The sequence below is a fragment of the Triticum aestivum genome, chromosome 7B (genome assembly GCF_018294505.1).
Source record: "Triticum aestivum cultivar Chinese Spring chromosome 7B, IWGSC CS RefSeq v2.1, whole genome shotgun sequence".
Classification (NCBI taxonomy): Eukaryota; Viridiplantae; Streptophyta; class Magnoliopsida; order Poales; family Poaceae; genus Triticum; species Triticum aestivum.
Genome location: NC_057813.1, coordinates 389708802 through 389725282, shown reverse-complemented (window position 1 = coordinate 389725282; position 16481 = coordinate 389708802). Strand labels below are relative to the sequence as shown.

General features: G+C 48.2%; 1 protein-coding gene and 1 long non-coding RNA gene across 2 annotated transcripts; both read right to left on the bottom strand.

The window, feature by feature from the left end:
• Positions 1-8400: 8400 nt before the first annotated feature.
• LOC123157005 (uncharacterized) lies at positions 8401-9538 on the bottom strand. Its single transcript, XR_006478631.1, has 2 exons — positions 9338-9538; positions 8401-8723 (listed from the first exon to the last, which is right to left on the bottom strand). It is a non-coding gene; the product is annotated as an uncharacterized lncRNA (long non-coding RNA).
• Positions 9539-11510: 1972 nt separating this feature from the next.
• On the bottom strand, positions 11511-16004 carry LOC123157004 (uncharacterized). Its single transcript, XM_044575227.1, has 5 exons — positions 15642-16004; positions 15468-15529; positions 12552-12642; positions 12380-12464; positions 11511-12298 (listed from the first exon to the last, which is right to left on the bottom strand). Exons 1-5 carry the CDS (start codon positions 15842-15844, stop codon positions 11624-11626), a joined length of 1116 nt encoding a protein of 371 aa, XP_044431162.1. The 5' UTR covers positions 15845-16004; the 3' UTR covers positions 11511-11623.
• Between the last annotated feature and the right edge of the window lie 477 nt (positions 16005-16481).

Below are 16481 nucleotides of genomic sequence, written 5' to 3'. Positions count from 1 at the left end.
CTCGGTAGGATTTTAGAAACTTAGGCGAGCACTGGGCTGCAGCTAAGCCCCCGAGTGGGAGGTTTGCTCTCTACTCGGTAGGATTTTAGAAACTTAGGCGAGCACTGGGCTGCAGCTAAGCCCCCGAGTGGGAGGTTTGCTCTCCACTCGGTAGGATTTTAGAAACTTAGGCGAGCACTGGGCTGCAGCTAAGCCCCCGAGTGGGAGGTTTGCTCTCCACTCGGTAGGATTTTTGAAACTTAGGCGAGCACTGGGCTGCAGCTAAGCCCCCGAGTGGGAGGTTTGCTCTCCACTTGGTAGGATTTTCGTGGCATAGTTTTGGAGGGGAAGGTAGCAGTCGACCTGTGCTTCGTCCTCCTCGTGGAGCGCATGTTGTATTTGTGGCGTAGCTCGGAAGGAGAAGGCAGGAGTCGACCTGCGCCTCGTCCTCTTCGCGGAGCGTACGTTGTATTTGTGGCCTTCCAGTGCCCTGTAGGCACTGGTTCTTGGTCGTCTCTTGCATCGTCGTCCATACCGTCGATGTCTTTGGAGTCGAAGTCGAGCATGTCGGTTAAATCATCGACAGTGGCTACGAAGTGGGTGGTGGGTGGGTTTTGAATTTCTTCGTCGTCCATATCCCAGCCTTCCTGACCATAGTCCGACCAGGGCTCTCCTGATAAAGAGAGAGGCTTTAGTGAATTCAGGATGTCGCCAAAGGGCGAGTGCTGAAAGATGTCCGCAGTGGTGAACTCCATGACCGGCGGCCAATCGGGTTTGATTGGCAGGGGCGCGGAAGGTCCGGAGTCCGGAGAGGAGTCCGGTACCTTGGAGTTACGAGCCTTGCAAAGGACAGGGATAGTATTCGGCTCCATCGCCGTAGAGATAGCAGCCCCTGAGGCGGTGTCCAACCACCCGTCCTCGGTCGGCGCAGTCGGCTCCGAGCTAAGGGTCGGAGCGGACACTTGTGCGGCCTCCAGGGCACTGTCCGGCGGCAGAGCTAGATCGTGCCCATCGTGACAGTGCGGCGCGCTTGGCTGTGGCTCGAACCCGTCGAAGATCAATTCTCCATGGACGTCAGTCGTATAGTTCAAACTTCCAAATCTGACCTGATGGCCAGGGGCGTAGCTTTCAATCTGCTCCAGACGGCCAAGCGAATTGTCCCGCAGTGCAAAGCTGCCGAATACGAAGATCTGTCCGGGGAGAAAAGTCTCACCCTGGACCGCATCGTTGTTGATGATCGGAGGAGCCATCGGGCCTAAGGATGACGACACAGAGGAACTCTCAATGAAAGCACCAATGTCGATGTCAAAACCGGCGGATCTCGGGTAGGGGGTCTCGAATTGTGCGTCTAGGCGGATGGTAACAGGAGACAAGGGACACCATGTTTTTACCCAGGTTCGGGCCCTCTCGATGGAGGTAAAACCCTACTCCTGCTTGATTAATATTGATGATATGGGTAGTACAAGACTAGATCTACCACGAGATCAGAGAGGCTAAACCCTAGAAGCTAGCCTATGGTATGATTGTTGTTCGTCCTACGAACTAAAACCCTCCGGTTTATATAGGCACCGAAGAGGGTTAGGGTTACACAGAGTCGGTTACAAGGGTAGGAGATCTACATATCCGTATCGCCAAGCTTGCCTTCCACACCAAGGAAAGTCCCATCCGGACACGGGACGAAGTCTTCAATCTTGTATCTTCATAGTCCAGGAGTCCGGCCAAAGGTGATAGTTTGGCTATCCGTACACCCCCTAATCCAGGACTTCCTCAGCGGGCATGACGCGGTGAGGACGCCCTTCGAGGCAGGGCCCCCTGGTGAAGCTTTCTTCCCCTGTTTGGGCACCTCCATCTCCAAGTCTTCGGAGGCGGCCCTCTTCTTCCCACGAGGGGAGGAGGCTATAGATTCCCCTTCCCGGCTATCATCCTTTAGGGAGATGGCAATTTCCCCGGTTTGGATGCGCAACGTGTGAAGTTCCGCTTCCCAGTTCTTCCCTTCGTCTTTCCCTTACGGCATTTTGCTTAGCACACCACCAAGCATCTTGGCTATGGTGGGACTTAGCGAGCCTTCAGGAAGTGGCGCCGGACACCTGATTTTCTCCGCCTTGCTAAGCCACTCCTGGCCATGGAGAACTTTCAGAATAATGTCTATGATAAAAATAGACGAAATGTTTGGTTTCTGGGTTACTTACTTGGGTATCTGGGCGATTGCAGCTCAGGCCCGCATCCTCGCTGGTTTGGATACTTTACTTGTGGTCTGAAGAATAGTTTACACATCCCTTCGAGCGTTAGGCCCACGAAGTGCAGAATAGTTCGCGGACCTTCCGGATTAAACTCCCACATTCGGAGAGAACGGCGTTTGCACGGCAACATCCATCGGATTAGCATTACCTGAATTATGCTGACAAGGCTAATGTCCCTCTCAAGAGGCTCCCGAATACGGCTCTGCGATAATGGTACATCACTAGCAGATCCCCAATCCCTTCTACATTGGTCCATGACGCCAGTTGAGAAGGAGGGCCCGGACGGAAGTCGGGGGCAGCCACCCACTGGCCTTGAGGGTTCGATCCAAACATAGTAGAGGATCAGGGGTGCTTGAGCTTGGGTTTCGGTGTTAGAACTCGAGATGCGAAAAGGCGCAAGGGTGGTGGAAAAGAGGGATAGGCCTCGGCCCCTTTTTAAGGCGGATGAATATCAAGCATCCTCAGCGTAACCGCTTGGGACTTACCTAAAAACATGGAGTCATACCAACAGTCATCGTGGGGCTGCGCACGCCCGTATCGATGGAAGATCCCACGATAAGGGGAACATGATCTCTGCTTTGTCAGGACGAGCCAATAAAACCGCCTCGCAACGCGTATCGAAGCAGGCTAAGGAAAACCGGTTCATGTTGGGCCGGGCCATGATGCAGGAGCACGCCGTGCAAAAATTGCCAGCGGATCAAATTTATGAAGTGCTATGCTACAGCGGTATGCGAAGATCATCTTGCAGATTCGGACATGGTTTAGGTGTTCGGTAATTACTTTGGAGTATTCGGAGATGGAACCCGCCTTGCAAAGCCAAAGACAGAACTGCGTCATTGAAGCCTGGTTCAGGGGCTACTGAGGGAGTCCTGGATTAGGGGGTATCCGGACAGCCGGATTATATGCTTTGGCCGGACTGTTGGACCGTGAAGATACAAGACTCAAGACTCCGTCCCATGTCCGGATGGGACTCTCCTTTGCGTGGAAGACAAGCTTGGCGATCCGGATATTATATTTCCTTCTTTGTAACCGACTCCATGTAAACCCTAGCCCCCTCCGGTGTCTATATAAACCGGAGGGTTTAGTCCTTAGAGGGATGATCACAATCATAATCATCATAGGCTAGCTTCTAGGGTTTAGCCTCTACGATCTCGTGGTAGATCAACTCTTGTAATACCCATATCATCAATATCAATCAAGCAGGAAGTAGGGTTTTACCTCCATCGAGAGGGCCTGAACCTGGGTAAAACATTGTGTCCCTTGCCTCCTGTTACCATCAGCCTTAGACGCACAGATCGGGACCCCCTACCCGAGATCCGCCGGTTTTGACATCGACAATCATCACGTTGATCCTTATTATGCCTGGTTACTGTCTCGAGCGACATGATGGAATTCAAGTCCCTCGAACCGAGTTGATATTTTTAATACGACATTTCGATATGCCGCCATTTTTGGATCTTTTGCATCGAACTCTCCATTGACCTAGGATATTGCGAGGTTAGAATCTCCGCGCACCTCGAGGCATTGTACACCCGTGGAGACAGCCATGTGAAGACCGTGTAGAAGTGCCTCGTATTCGGCTGCATTATTGGAGTCCGTATACATGATTTGTAACATGTAGCAGATTGTGTCCCCGGTGGTGTGTCAAGATGACGCCAGCCCCCAGTCCGGCTAGCATTTTAGAGCCGTCAAAGTACATAGTCCAGTTGGAGTATGAACTATACTCTTTAGGGAGTTCGGCTTCCGTCCATTCAGCGATGAAGTCAGACAACACCTGAGATTTAATAGCCCGACATGGCTTGTATGTTATTTCGAACGGTAGGAGTTCGATGGCCCATTTGGCTATGCGGCCAGTGGTATCCCTGTTGTTGATAATGTCGTTAAGTGGTACTTCAGATGCCACTGTGATCGAACACTCTTGAAAATAGTGTCGTAGTTTTTGAGATGCCATAAAGACCGTATAAGCTATCTTTTGATAGTGGGGGTATCGGGATTTGCATGGTGTGAGGACCTCCGATATGTAGTAAACTGGCTTTTGGATGGGTAATTTATGTCCCTCTTCCCCTCGCTCGACGACGAGTACAGCACTTACTACCTGGTGAGTTGCGGAGATATAAAGCAACATGGGCTCACCAACACCTGGGGCAGCCAGGATTGGGTTGCCTGCTAGTAAGGCTTTGATTTCTTCCAATCCGGCTGTGGCAGCGTCCGTCCATTCAAAGCTATCAGTGCATCTAAGTAGCATGTAAAGTGGTAATGCTTTCTCTCCTAATCTGGAGATAAAGCGGCTTAAAGCCGCCATGCACCCTACTAGTTTTTGGACTTGCTTTAGGTCTGTTGGTATAGCCAATTGTGACAAGGCTAGGATTTTAGCTAGATTTGGTTCAATTCCTCTATGGGAAACGATGAACCCTAGTAGCTTTCCGGCTGGAACTCCGAAGACACATTTTTTTGGATTGAGTCGTATGTCTTATGCTCGGAAGTTGTCGAAGGTGAGGCGAAGGTCGTCCACCAGTGTTTCGACATGTTTGGTTTTGATGACCACGTCGTCCACATATGCTTCGACTATTTTGCCGATTTGTTTTCCAAAGCATGTTTGAATCATAAGTTGGTAAGTGGCACCAGCGTTTTTGAGCCCAAAGAACATGGTGTTGAAGCAGAAAGGGCCATATGGGGTGATGAACACCGTGGCGGCCTGGTCGGATTCCTTCTTTTTGATCTAATGGTATCCGAAATAAGCGTCGAGGAAACACAATGAGTCATGCCTTGCGGTCGCATCGATGATTTTATCAACGCGGGGTAACGGGAAAGGATCTTTGGGGCAAGCTTATTGAGGTCTTTGAAATCGACAGGAAGGCGCCAGGATTTGTCCTTCTTTGGCACCATGACCAAGTTGGCTAGCCAATCCGGGTGTTTGATTTGCCTGATGAACCCGGCTTCTAACAGTTTGGCCAGCTCTTCCCCCATGGCTTGACGTTTGGGTTCGGAAAATCGCCGCAATGTCTGCTTGACGGGTTTAAACCCCTTAATGATGTTTAGGCTGTGTTCGGCCAGCCTGCATGGGATCCCGGGCATGTCCGAAGGGTGCCAGGCGAAGATATCCAAATTTTCGCGTAAGAATGTGCGTAAGGCGACGTCTACTGCCAGATCCAGTTGCGCTCCGATGGACGCTGTTTTACTAGGGTCCGTCATGTGCAGTTGAAATTTAACTATTTCGTCTACTGGCTTGAAAGAGGTGGATTTAGGTCTCTTATCGAGAATCACATCGTCTCTATCCCCCGTTGATCGTAGGGTGGTAAGTTCTTCTGCCGCTCAGGCTTCGGATAGTGCCTCGAGGGCTAAGGATGCAGTTTTGTTTTCGGCTCGGAGCACTTTGTCCAGGTCACTCGAAATTGTGATTATTCCATTAGGCCCTGGCATTTTAAGCTTCATATGCCCGTAATGGGGTATAGCTTGGAAATGTGAGAAAGTGTCCCGTCCGAGGATAGCGTGATAGCCACTGTTAAAGGGGACCACATGGAAGAGCAACTCTTTGGACCTGTAATTTTCGAGCATGCCAAATACCACATCCAATTTAATTTTCCCAAAGCATCATGCTTCTTGACTGGGAATGATTCCTTGAAAGGTGGTGCTGCTTTGCTCGATGCGTGTTCTGTCAATCTGCATTTTGTCGAGCGTGTCCTCGTAGATGAGGTTAAGCCCACTGTCGCCGTCCATGAGCACTTTGGTAAGTCGAAAACCGTCCACAATGGGGTTTAGTACTAGGGTGGTGGGTGCTCGGACTGACCGGGCCTTTGGTTCGTCTTTGGCAGTGAAGGTTATTGCCGCCTTGTTCCACGGGCTCAGTGCGGTTACTTGGTGGACTTCGGCGAGGTCATGGAGTGCCCTTTTTCACCGATTATTTGAAGAAAAGGTCTCGAAGACCGTGAGGACGTTAAAATTGTCCCTCTTCGGAGAGTATTTCCCTAGAGTGATGGTGGCGAGGATGACCTCCCCGCTTTTTGCTACCTGCCTGAGTACCCAACATGCGCGAAGACTATGGGTTGAGTCTATACTTGGAGTCGCATGTATCGGACGGGGATTGTCAAAGAGTTCGTCAAGAACGGACCTGTGTCCTGTAAAGGGTTTGTTTTTTCTGCCAACGGACTGACAGTCGGATGCCTCGCTAGGGTGTATCCGTTTAGCCCGGGCCGCACACTGCTTAAAGGCAACAAGCTCTAGTTGAGTTTTCTGGGCCTTCCATGTGCTTTCCATCGCGCAGTACTTTTGTACCACTTGTGATAGTTCCATGAAGCTCTATATGTGACGATGGTCGAGGGCATTCTGGATTCCCTCGTCGGTACAATTGCGATGGAAGACCGAGATTACATCGTCGTCGCAGCAATCTTTGATCTTGTTTTTAACAAGTAGGAATCTGGCCCAAAAGTGATGGACCGTTTCCTGAGGTTGCTGTCGTACATACATCAGGTCATATATGTCTGGAGGGCCTGAATTGCTTGGAGAGTATTGATTGTGGTGGTGGGTGGGCTAAAATTTGAATCCCGACCCACATCTATGTTCAGAGCTTGCAAAATCTCTGAGGTGACCGATTCGGGCCCGGGGAGATCCAAGTGCTCCCCCAATCCTACGTCTGATCTAGAGTTCGGGGGACGCGGAGTCCCATCCGAAGGGAGGGTATCTGACTCGAGGGGTTCGGAGACCCGAACATTTTTGGTTCTCAACATAGGGAGAGAGATGTCATCGGCTCATTCCTCGATGACCGCTACCAGGTGTGTGATCGGTGGGTGATTGATTTCCCTCTTGTCAGGTTTAAGCCCAATCCAACCATAATTCGTTGAAGCCCCAAGGGCGGCGATGCGATCTAGCAGCTCGTTTAAGGACGAGATGTCTGCCGGATCCATCTTTTCGGAGTACTCGAGACCGATGAGGAGACGGTGTTCGACGATCGTAGGGGGGCGCTATTGTCTTGATGGCGATACGGGCACCTATGATGAAACCGCCGAGCTGGAGGATCTGCCCAGAAGTTAGGCTCCTTCCAGAGGTGATGTTGTCGTTGATGACTAGGCGAACCATAGATCGCTTTTTCAGGACTGCACAACAGGGCTCTCAATGAAAGCACCAATGTCGGTGTTAAAACCGACAGATCTCGGGTAAGGGGCCCAAGCTGTGCATATAAGGATCAATGGTAACAATGGACAAAGGGACACAATGTTTACCCAGGTTCGGGTCCTCTTTAAGGAGGTAAAACCCTACGTCCTGCTTGACTATATTCGATGAATATAGGGGTTACAAGAGTTGATCTATCTCGAGATTGTAATGGCTAAACCCTAATTGTCTAGCCTATGAATATTATGATAGCCTCTACGGACTAAACCCTTCGGTTTATATACACACCGGAGGGGCCTAGGGTTACACCAAGTCGGTTTATAGGAGAAGGAAAGAGCATATCCGGACACCAATCTTGCTACCCACGCACACATGAGTCCTACCCGGACACGGGGGGTGGTCTTCCACTTTATCACGGCCCACCAGTCCGGCCCATATTGGATAGGCCAGACATTCGAGGACCCCCAAATCCAGGACTCCCTCAACAACCACACCACAATGGAAAAGCATTGATAGGCCAACGCCAATGTGTAGATTCCTTGTTCGTTCCACTTCCAGATTGCTTGATCATCATGCCCAGCAAATAGATCCACTGACAATAGGGCGTCCCACCATTCCTTGAGTGGATAACTCACCTCTGATGTCGGACAACCATTGGTTCAAGTGCAAACCATCAGTGACTTGCGATGGTTGATCGTTTGAGCTTTTATATGAGCAACCACAATTGGTGCGATCTCAGGATAGTAGCACCGTCGAGCCATCGATCCTTCCGAAAAACGATGTGGTCGACCGATCCCACATGCCAACGCACAAGGCTGTTGAAAGTCCCTTGAACATATGAATCGATGGCGAGGGGAAGTCTCTTCCATGGTCTCGTATCAGCAGCGCGTTGCAGCCAAGCCTAGCGTAATTGCAACGCGATCCCTTCCTTCCTAAGATCAATGATGCCTAGGCCTCCAAGTTACTTAGGACGACACACCTTATACCATGAAACTAGATCATTGATGGCGCGCGTTGCCGCGCCCATCTATTTTACACAATATTGATCCACAAATACAATGTACATAATTACATATACTATGAAACTCATACGAGTCAACATTTTGATATTTTCATAGTGTATCTGCAGTCTGTGTCGGCACCTTGTATTACGTTAGGGCTAAGCCATGTCTTATTGATCTGAAGCCATGACCCTTATCGCCAGCCTAGTCATATTGTGTAAGGGAGAGGAGAGTTGTACCTCAAGGGTAGGCATGACCAACGTGGACGTAGTGTAAAAGGGTGACATTGTCTTGAATTGAAGCACACACGTGATTCTTGTGGCGTCGCCACTGGACATGATGTCTATTCATGGTAGTCGCTGCCACTTTCCTTGAAATCAACTGAGATTGTCGTACTCTACTACGTCAACAACATCAGGTTAGTACAAAACATAAATTCCTGCACATTGTATACTATGGATCTTACATGAAATCCGACAATCTACCAGCGAGTAGTCAAACATGAGTTCCTGCTTAAAACATGAAATCCCACATCCATGATAAAAATATATTTATAATGTTAAAGAAAAGTAGTTTTCCTTTCTACTGCTCCATGGACATATAGAATATTTGCACAAGGTCACGGCCGTGTTTCTTCTCCAGCTGCAAATCTAACACCGTGAACTACGACATGAGATTCAGCAACCGATGTTCCCAAAGAGTACTCATCCCCAAATCCTACCCCAATCTCCTTACGCAAATTCTCCTCACCAGAACCGACAAAACCTGGGAGGCTGGGACTAACACCCACATACGCGTCACTGTGTCACCGGGATGAGCTGGATCACCCCTGAGAATCGTAGCCCAAACAAGCTGCTGCCACATGAACACCCGCAACAACCTAAATTTGCGCTACAGAATAGGGAGATCGGAAGGCGCCGGAATGACCGCTATGCGAGAGTCAAGGGGATGGATGATGCTGCTTAGAGGGACTGCGATCCAGAGGGAAGGGATGTGGCAGCGGCATCTCACCTTAGGGGTTGCCTAGGTCACCCGAGGAAGGATTTGGGAAGGAACGGGTGCGGCGATGTGAAGATGGCGACAAACGACGGCGGCGCAACGGCACACCGATGGCTCATGAGGGAATCCCACCACGCGCAGAGGATTTGGGTACGATCGACGGGAGGTGGCTGTGGCATGGGAGGCGGCGGCTATGGTGATGGGGAGAGTATCCCGGTGAGATTGGTAGCACTAGATATCGTCGGATTCTCAGATCAGACGGCTCTCAACAACTCTGCAACGTTTGCAAAAAAGCCTACAAGGATTCCAAAAATCACGCACAGGTCCAGCTGATCCCACATCTCCTAGATGCCGTCCGTTTTAAGAATCCAACGGCCCAGATGCCCGTATCACGGTAGCATCTAAGTCTTGGTAGCACCAGATACTCTCCCTATTTTCCCGGTGATGGGGTCGCCTGACCAAGGTTCCCAATGGAGAGAGAGAGAGGAGAGAGGTCGTGGGTGAGGAGAGAGATGGGCTTCTTTCTGGTGAGGCTGAATCCACCGGATGGCCCAATCAACCAGCGCACCTCAATTCGGCTACGGGAGCAGCGTCCCCATAGGACAGCCAGCCCACTCGCTGCGTGACGTGCGAGACACCACGCTAATGGAGATCAGACGGCCAGAAATTGCTAGATCACAGAAATGAATGGTCCAGATGTTGATGGCCTAAGAAGATAGGGATTAGGTGCGGTTATACTGTCCTAAACTAGGCACTTGCCTCCATGTATCTCCTTTGCGGCCAACGCTCTGCATCCCTTATCCACTCCCTCGAGAGCCAATTAAACCTCGTCAACAATTGGTTGCCACTCCGAGCGAGTTAACTGCTTGATAGATAGATAAGTCCAAGGTACTTGCAAGGAAAACATTCCATGCGAAAGGGCTATTGTGATCGTACGTTTGTCCCTCTCCTCTCCACGTAGCATAATAGCAGAAGATTTTGCGAAAGGCATGAAGTCGTGCAAAAAATGTTGAGAGTTTCTCTAACGAAGCTCATGTTCGATATGGCAGGCCTCACGAAGAGAACCACGTCATCTGCGTAAATCAACAGTCGATGCATAGGAGTGCATCCATGGCTCCAAGATGATGCACTCTTACTATCATTGCAGTGAGAACATCCATGACAATTACAAATAGAAGTGGCGACAACAGGTCACCTTGACGCAACCCTCGAGCATGCATGAACTTGTGGCCACATAGCCGTTGACGACAACTCAAGATTTGTTGTCGTGAGTAAAGTGGCTACCTATGATCTCCAGACATTCGAGAAAACTTTCGCGCATAAAACTTCAAAGAGAAAGGGCCAAGCGATGGAGTCAAAGGCACACGAAATATTCAATTTGAGTAACACTCCTTTTGCCTTGTCCTTGTGCAATCTCCTCACAACTGACTGGTCATGAATTGATCGACCATGAATCAAAGCTGATTTTTTGATCTGCACCAGTTCGGCCATGCGCAGAGACAGTCTAGGAGCCATCAGTTTTGTGTAAAATTTGGGCATCTATGAAATTATCATGAATTGATATATGAGTCCTGGCAAGAAGATCAGTCATTGTTCTCAGAACCTATGTAAGAAAAATGATCGCACCTTTAAGGGTTGAATATATCATCCTTTAGATTTACCGCATTGACTTCAAGAAACAAGTATAAATCTTCAACGTGTTCAAGATATTTCTGGATAAGAGAAACAGATAAAATATGATTATTTCCTCTTGATGTAGTCCCTCCGATCGTTTTGCACGCTGCTGAGAAAACGAATACTTCATTGCTCTGAATGAGTGTTTTCACTTAGCGCACAGAATTAGCTTGGTCTCTTAGAGCATCTACAGCCGGTCCCCTCATATCCTCCTCATACGTCTGGGAGGACAGGTTGGTCATTGTCCAAGGGAGACAAACAAGGTGGCACACAAGTTAGCTGGGAATTCATATGATTCAGACCATGTAATTTTATGGGATGATGACCCTCCGCAGTTTAGCTGAACTTGTTAATGACGTAACCATGATTTGATTTGAATAGTGTGCCACAAGTTTAAAAAAACTCATTGCTCCCATGGTTGTTTTTGTACTTCGTTGTAAACAGTTCATCACATTTTTCAAGACAGTACGGAAATGCTTTTTTTTAACCAAGACGGTACGGAAACGCTAGATAAACAGTACTGGTTACGTTTTGACGTTTTCAGGCAGCAAGAAACCAGTCCACATTTTGTATTCACGACATGCCTCTGGGGTTTGGAGGTATAGGACCACTCCAGGTCCCAGATTATAGCTGAACAACCTGACTCAAAGAAGATAGCTCGCTGATCTTAGACATCATGTTCTCGTCTACCTCCAGCCTAGTTGTGAGCTTTGGAAATGAATAAGAGGGCGCAACTGCAGGGGTTGATTCTTGGTCGCTTGACTTGTTTGATGTGCCCATGGAGGAGGAAGCGATCTCCTTTCCAAACAGCTGCGCCATGATATTGAGGCAAGGCTTCAAATCATCCTCACTCTGTGCTTTTGTCAACTTACCAAGCAGCTCGTTTGTTTTCGCGTTTCTCACTGTTTGCTGTTTTATGTTCAACTTCACCGGCTTCGTATGGTCATCTAGATTTTGGTCAGAGGAGTTGTCATCCTCCTCGCAGGCACTGTTCCTCTCTTGCAGTTTCTTCAGCTTCTGGTCCAAGACAGTGGCAATCCTCTCTTTAAAGCCAGCTGCATTTGCGCAATCAGATTTTAACCTCACCTTTGCCTCAGAGACCATTATTTCCATCATTTCTTCTGAGGAAGTTGCTTCAGTTTCATGTTCACCAGCAGAATCTTCTTTGAGATAGAACGTTTCCTCCAGCAATCCAATATTCTGTGTGTACCTATCATATGCTTCATTTTCAACATCAATATCTCCTTGCATATGTTCCTTTAGCTTCATAAACCTCCACTTGTTTATGCTTGCAATGTCCTACAGCACAAGTACTGCAAGTTATTAACCACGAGAGTATAACTACTATAAATAATCAAACAGGGTGGAATAGCCAAGAACCTTCTTGGCAAGGGACTTTCTTGTTCGGATGGAATTCAGAAAATGATGGGGAAGCTTTTGTAGGGAAGACAGCCTCGACGAAGAACTACAAGAAATGACAAGCAAGCATTGGAAATAAGGACCCTTTCTTGCATAAAGATGATTTTTTACTAGTGGGGTTTCTGAAGATTACCCGGTTAAAGGTGAATTGGTTGATGGTTGGTCTGACAAAGGGATAGGAGCTGGTGGTGTCTTCTCTGGCAATGTGTTGCTCTGTTTGAGAACTGCAGTGATAAGTGGAGTAAGAAAAGATTAGTGCCAATTTTCCAAAATAAAGAGTTTAAAGATACACTACTACTACTACCTCTGTTCCTAAATATATGGCGTTTTGGCAGTTCAAATTGAACTGCCAAAACGTCATATATTTAGGAACGGAGGTAGTAATATATTTAATGCAGACATGATGCTGCACCAAAACAATGTAAAAGAAGTACTCCCTCTGTAAACTAAAACGTCTTATTAGATCACTAGTGATCTAAAACGTCTTATATTAGTTTACAGAGGGAGTAGAAACTAAGATAAATGAAGAGAGGCAGATTTAAATAGTACCATAAATAAAATACCAACAGACATAAGCAAGTGTTCTACCATAATAACTACTAAGCCTGCCAGGACTTTTCTTTGTTCGTCTTGACCGTCCTCTTCCTCTATCCTTCATTAGATAATAACTACTAAGCCTGCCAGGACTTTTCTTTGTTCGTCTTGACCGTCCTCTTCCTCTATCCTTCATTAGATAAAGAAAGGCATTGCTCCTGTTCTGGTTCCACTATATACTAATGCAAGGCCAGATCAGTAACCTGAGCAAAGTGAGACTTCTATTATGATATTAATACCAAACGCCTTTCCTAGCAAGTTTGGGAGAGACCCAAACATAACCTCAATTTTTGACCAAACGAATGGACACTTGGAAGTTGCCCATTGCCATCAAGTGTAAAATAACAAAACATCATCCCCAGGAAAGATGAATTGGCTAATAATGGCTAGCTAGCCTAGCTAAGATAGAGTGAGCTGACTTGGCTACTGAACCACACAAATTGTGAACTATGACCATCAAACAGGGAGGCTAAATGGTGAAGAAGCAGCTAGTCCAGCTAAGATACAGTCATGCGGTGCATATTGGCTAAGCATCCGAACAAAACCTGAACTATGACCATCAAACAGGTGTGGCTGAATGACGAGAGAGGCTAAGGGTGTGTTTGGTTTACAACCTATACTGATAACACCAAAAATTAGCTTCCCCGTATGATTTGGCTGCCGTTTGACCTGAGGCCAAAACTTTACCTCGCCCATCGCGCCCTGGACGTCCCCGCGCTATTTTCGCCAATTGTTGGTGCGCAGAGGGCATGGAAAAAGCCCGCGAGAAGCCGGCGAGTGTGAATACGTTTGGTGCTGTTAAAAAGGCAGGCAGATTATCCTGCTAAATTAAAGCTAACTGAATCCAAAGCGCCACGCGCTCACGCACATCTTACCTGATTAAATTGCTTGGTCGTTTCCTCCTATAATTAACTGCAGATGTTTTGCATGAGACTCGCTCGATGCCGTGCATACCCAATTTTACTAACACGTGTATTGGCTGCATGCTTCGCAGCTTCGGAGTTCTCCTCCCCTCTTAATTGATGTGATTTGTTTCCTACTTGCGCTTTCAATGCCGTGGACTTGGCCGGCTGACCCTATAATCCTTTATGTGCCTCACGTTTTGAAACCAAGCACTAATCAATCCAAGTTGCCAAACTTACGCTAACTCCAAATGGATGCCTAGCAATTTTGCCAAAATCTTGGCAGGTACAATGGCTATAATCCAAACAACAACTTACCAAATTTTTGGTTCAGCTGGTTGGGGCTCAAACCAAACACACCCGAAAACCAAAAGAAGGTCGCCATTGGGAAACTATTCCAGGCAGGCTGAGCTAAATTAGTGAGCATATACTTGGAAATCAGCTAACTGCTCATCATCCTCACCGTGTGGTGGCTGTGGAAGACGTGCAACGCTGAATAACCCACTCACCTGTCTAACTCAGATCAACAGAGACGAGGCTAGTTCGTGGGCTCGCGCTGGAGCCACTGCTTTGGTTAACATGGTCCCCATGAGGTAGCCATTTCCTCGCCTTGTGGCAATTAGTGGTGCTCCCCGTGTCACATATGCTCAATGCTCATGTGCACGTGGAATATTTGGTTGTCATGTATTGAACCTTTCTCCTATATTTAACTGAAGTTTTTTTGCGTGAGACTCGCTCCATGCCGTGCATGCCCAATTTTACCAACACGTGTATTGCCTGCATGCTTCGCAGCTTCGAAGGCCTCCTCCCCTCCAATTGATGCGATTTGTTTCCTACTTGCGCTTTCAATGCCGTGGACTTGGCTGTCTGTACCTATAATCCTTTATGTGCCTCACTTTTAAAACCAAGCACTAATCAATCCAAGTTGTCAAACTTATGCGAACCCCAAATGGATGCCTAGCAATTTTGCCAAAATCTTGGCAGGTACAATGGCTATAATTCAAGCAACAACTTAGAGTACAAAATTTTTGGTCATGACAGGTTGGGCTAGTTGGGGCCCAAACCAAACACACACGAAAACCAAAAGGAGGTCGCCATTGGGAAATTATTCCACACGCTGGGCTAAATTAGCGACTGTGCATATACTTGGAAAGCAGCTAACTGCTCATCATCCTCATTGCGTGGTAGCTGTGGAAGACGTGCAACACCGAACAACCCACACTCACCTGTCTAACTCAGATCACCAGAGACGAGGCGTTCATGGGCTCGCACTGGAGTCACTGCTTTGGTTAACATAATCCCCGAGGAGTAGCCATTTCCTCGCCTTGTGGCCGTTAGGGCTGCTCCCCGTGTCACATATACTCAATGCTCATGTGCATGTGGCATATTTGGCTATGTATTGAACCATTCTCTCCCCCCACTCCACCTCCTCAATGAAATGGTATGCAAATCTTTGTGTGTTCGCGAAAAAAACTGCTCCGGTGTGGCTAACAACAAAAAAATGCAATTTAATCTACTATCAGCAGCAGCGTTAGTGGCATTATTAGGCATACCATGAATGTGGCAAGGGTTCTGAGCTTTGTAGCAGCAGCTCTTGCAACACTGGAACGGGCACCTGAAAAGCCAACCAATGCACAAATTTCACGAACCCAGACAGATACAGAGATAAGCGCCAGCGCGAGAAACAAATCCTGCCTGAGAAGCTTGAGAAGTCCTGGTCCCCTTACCGGGAGCGGGCGACGTTGCCGCACTGGATGCACTTGGGCTTGTTGAGGCCACGGAGGTTGGGCTTGGGCATGTCGAATCCGGCGACGGGGGGCGGCTTCTGCGGCGTTCCATTACCATTGGATACCACGGGGGAAGGGGCCGGAGGAGGAGCGGAGGAGTCGCTCGCCGCCTTGCCGCTGGAGGCCGGAGACGACGCGGCCATCGAACCCTGGATTGCGCGACGGTAAGGTCCGCGTAGGCGGTGGAAGGCGTCGGTTCCGTCGAGGTGTCAGCGGCTTCTCCGGCGAGATGTCGCTGGTGGAACTGGGCTCAAATTAGATGCGGGTCGCGGCTAGGGTTTCAGTTGATAGGGGATTTTGCGAAACGGCCTTTCGACTATTGTGATATCGCAAAACTACTCACTCACCCGTTCAAATAAAAAGAAACTTACAAATTCCCTATATAACCAGGATAAAAGAATAGATATTGTCACACTATATCCCTTTTTTCGCAAAAACTTTCAATCTATTCATCTTTAAAAATGGCAGTACGGCGAACAACAAAAAGAATAAAAATTACATCCAGATCTATAGACCACCTAGCGATGACTACAAGTACTGAAGCGAGCCGAAGGCGCGCTATTGTCATCGCCCCTCCCTCGATGGAGCCGGGCAAAACTTGTTGTAGTAGACAAACGTGAAGTCGTTGTGCTAAGATTCCATAGGACCAGCGCAGCAGTACAACACTCGCCACCGTTGAAGCATAGCATAGATCGAAAGGATCCAACCTAAAAACACACGAACGTAGACGAACTACGACTAGATCCGAGCAAATTCACCTAGGACAAATACGCCGGAGAC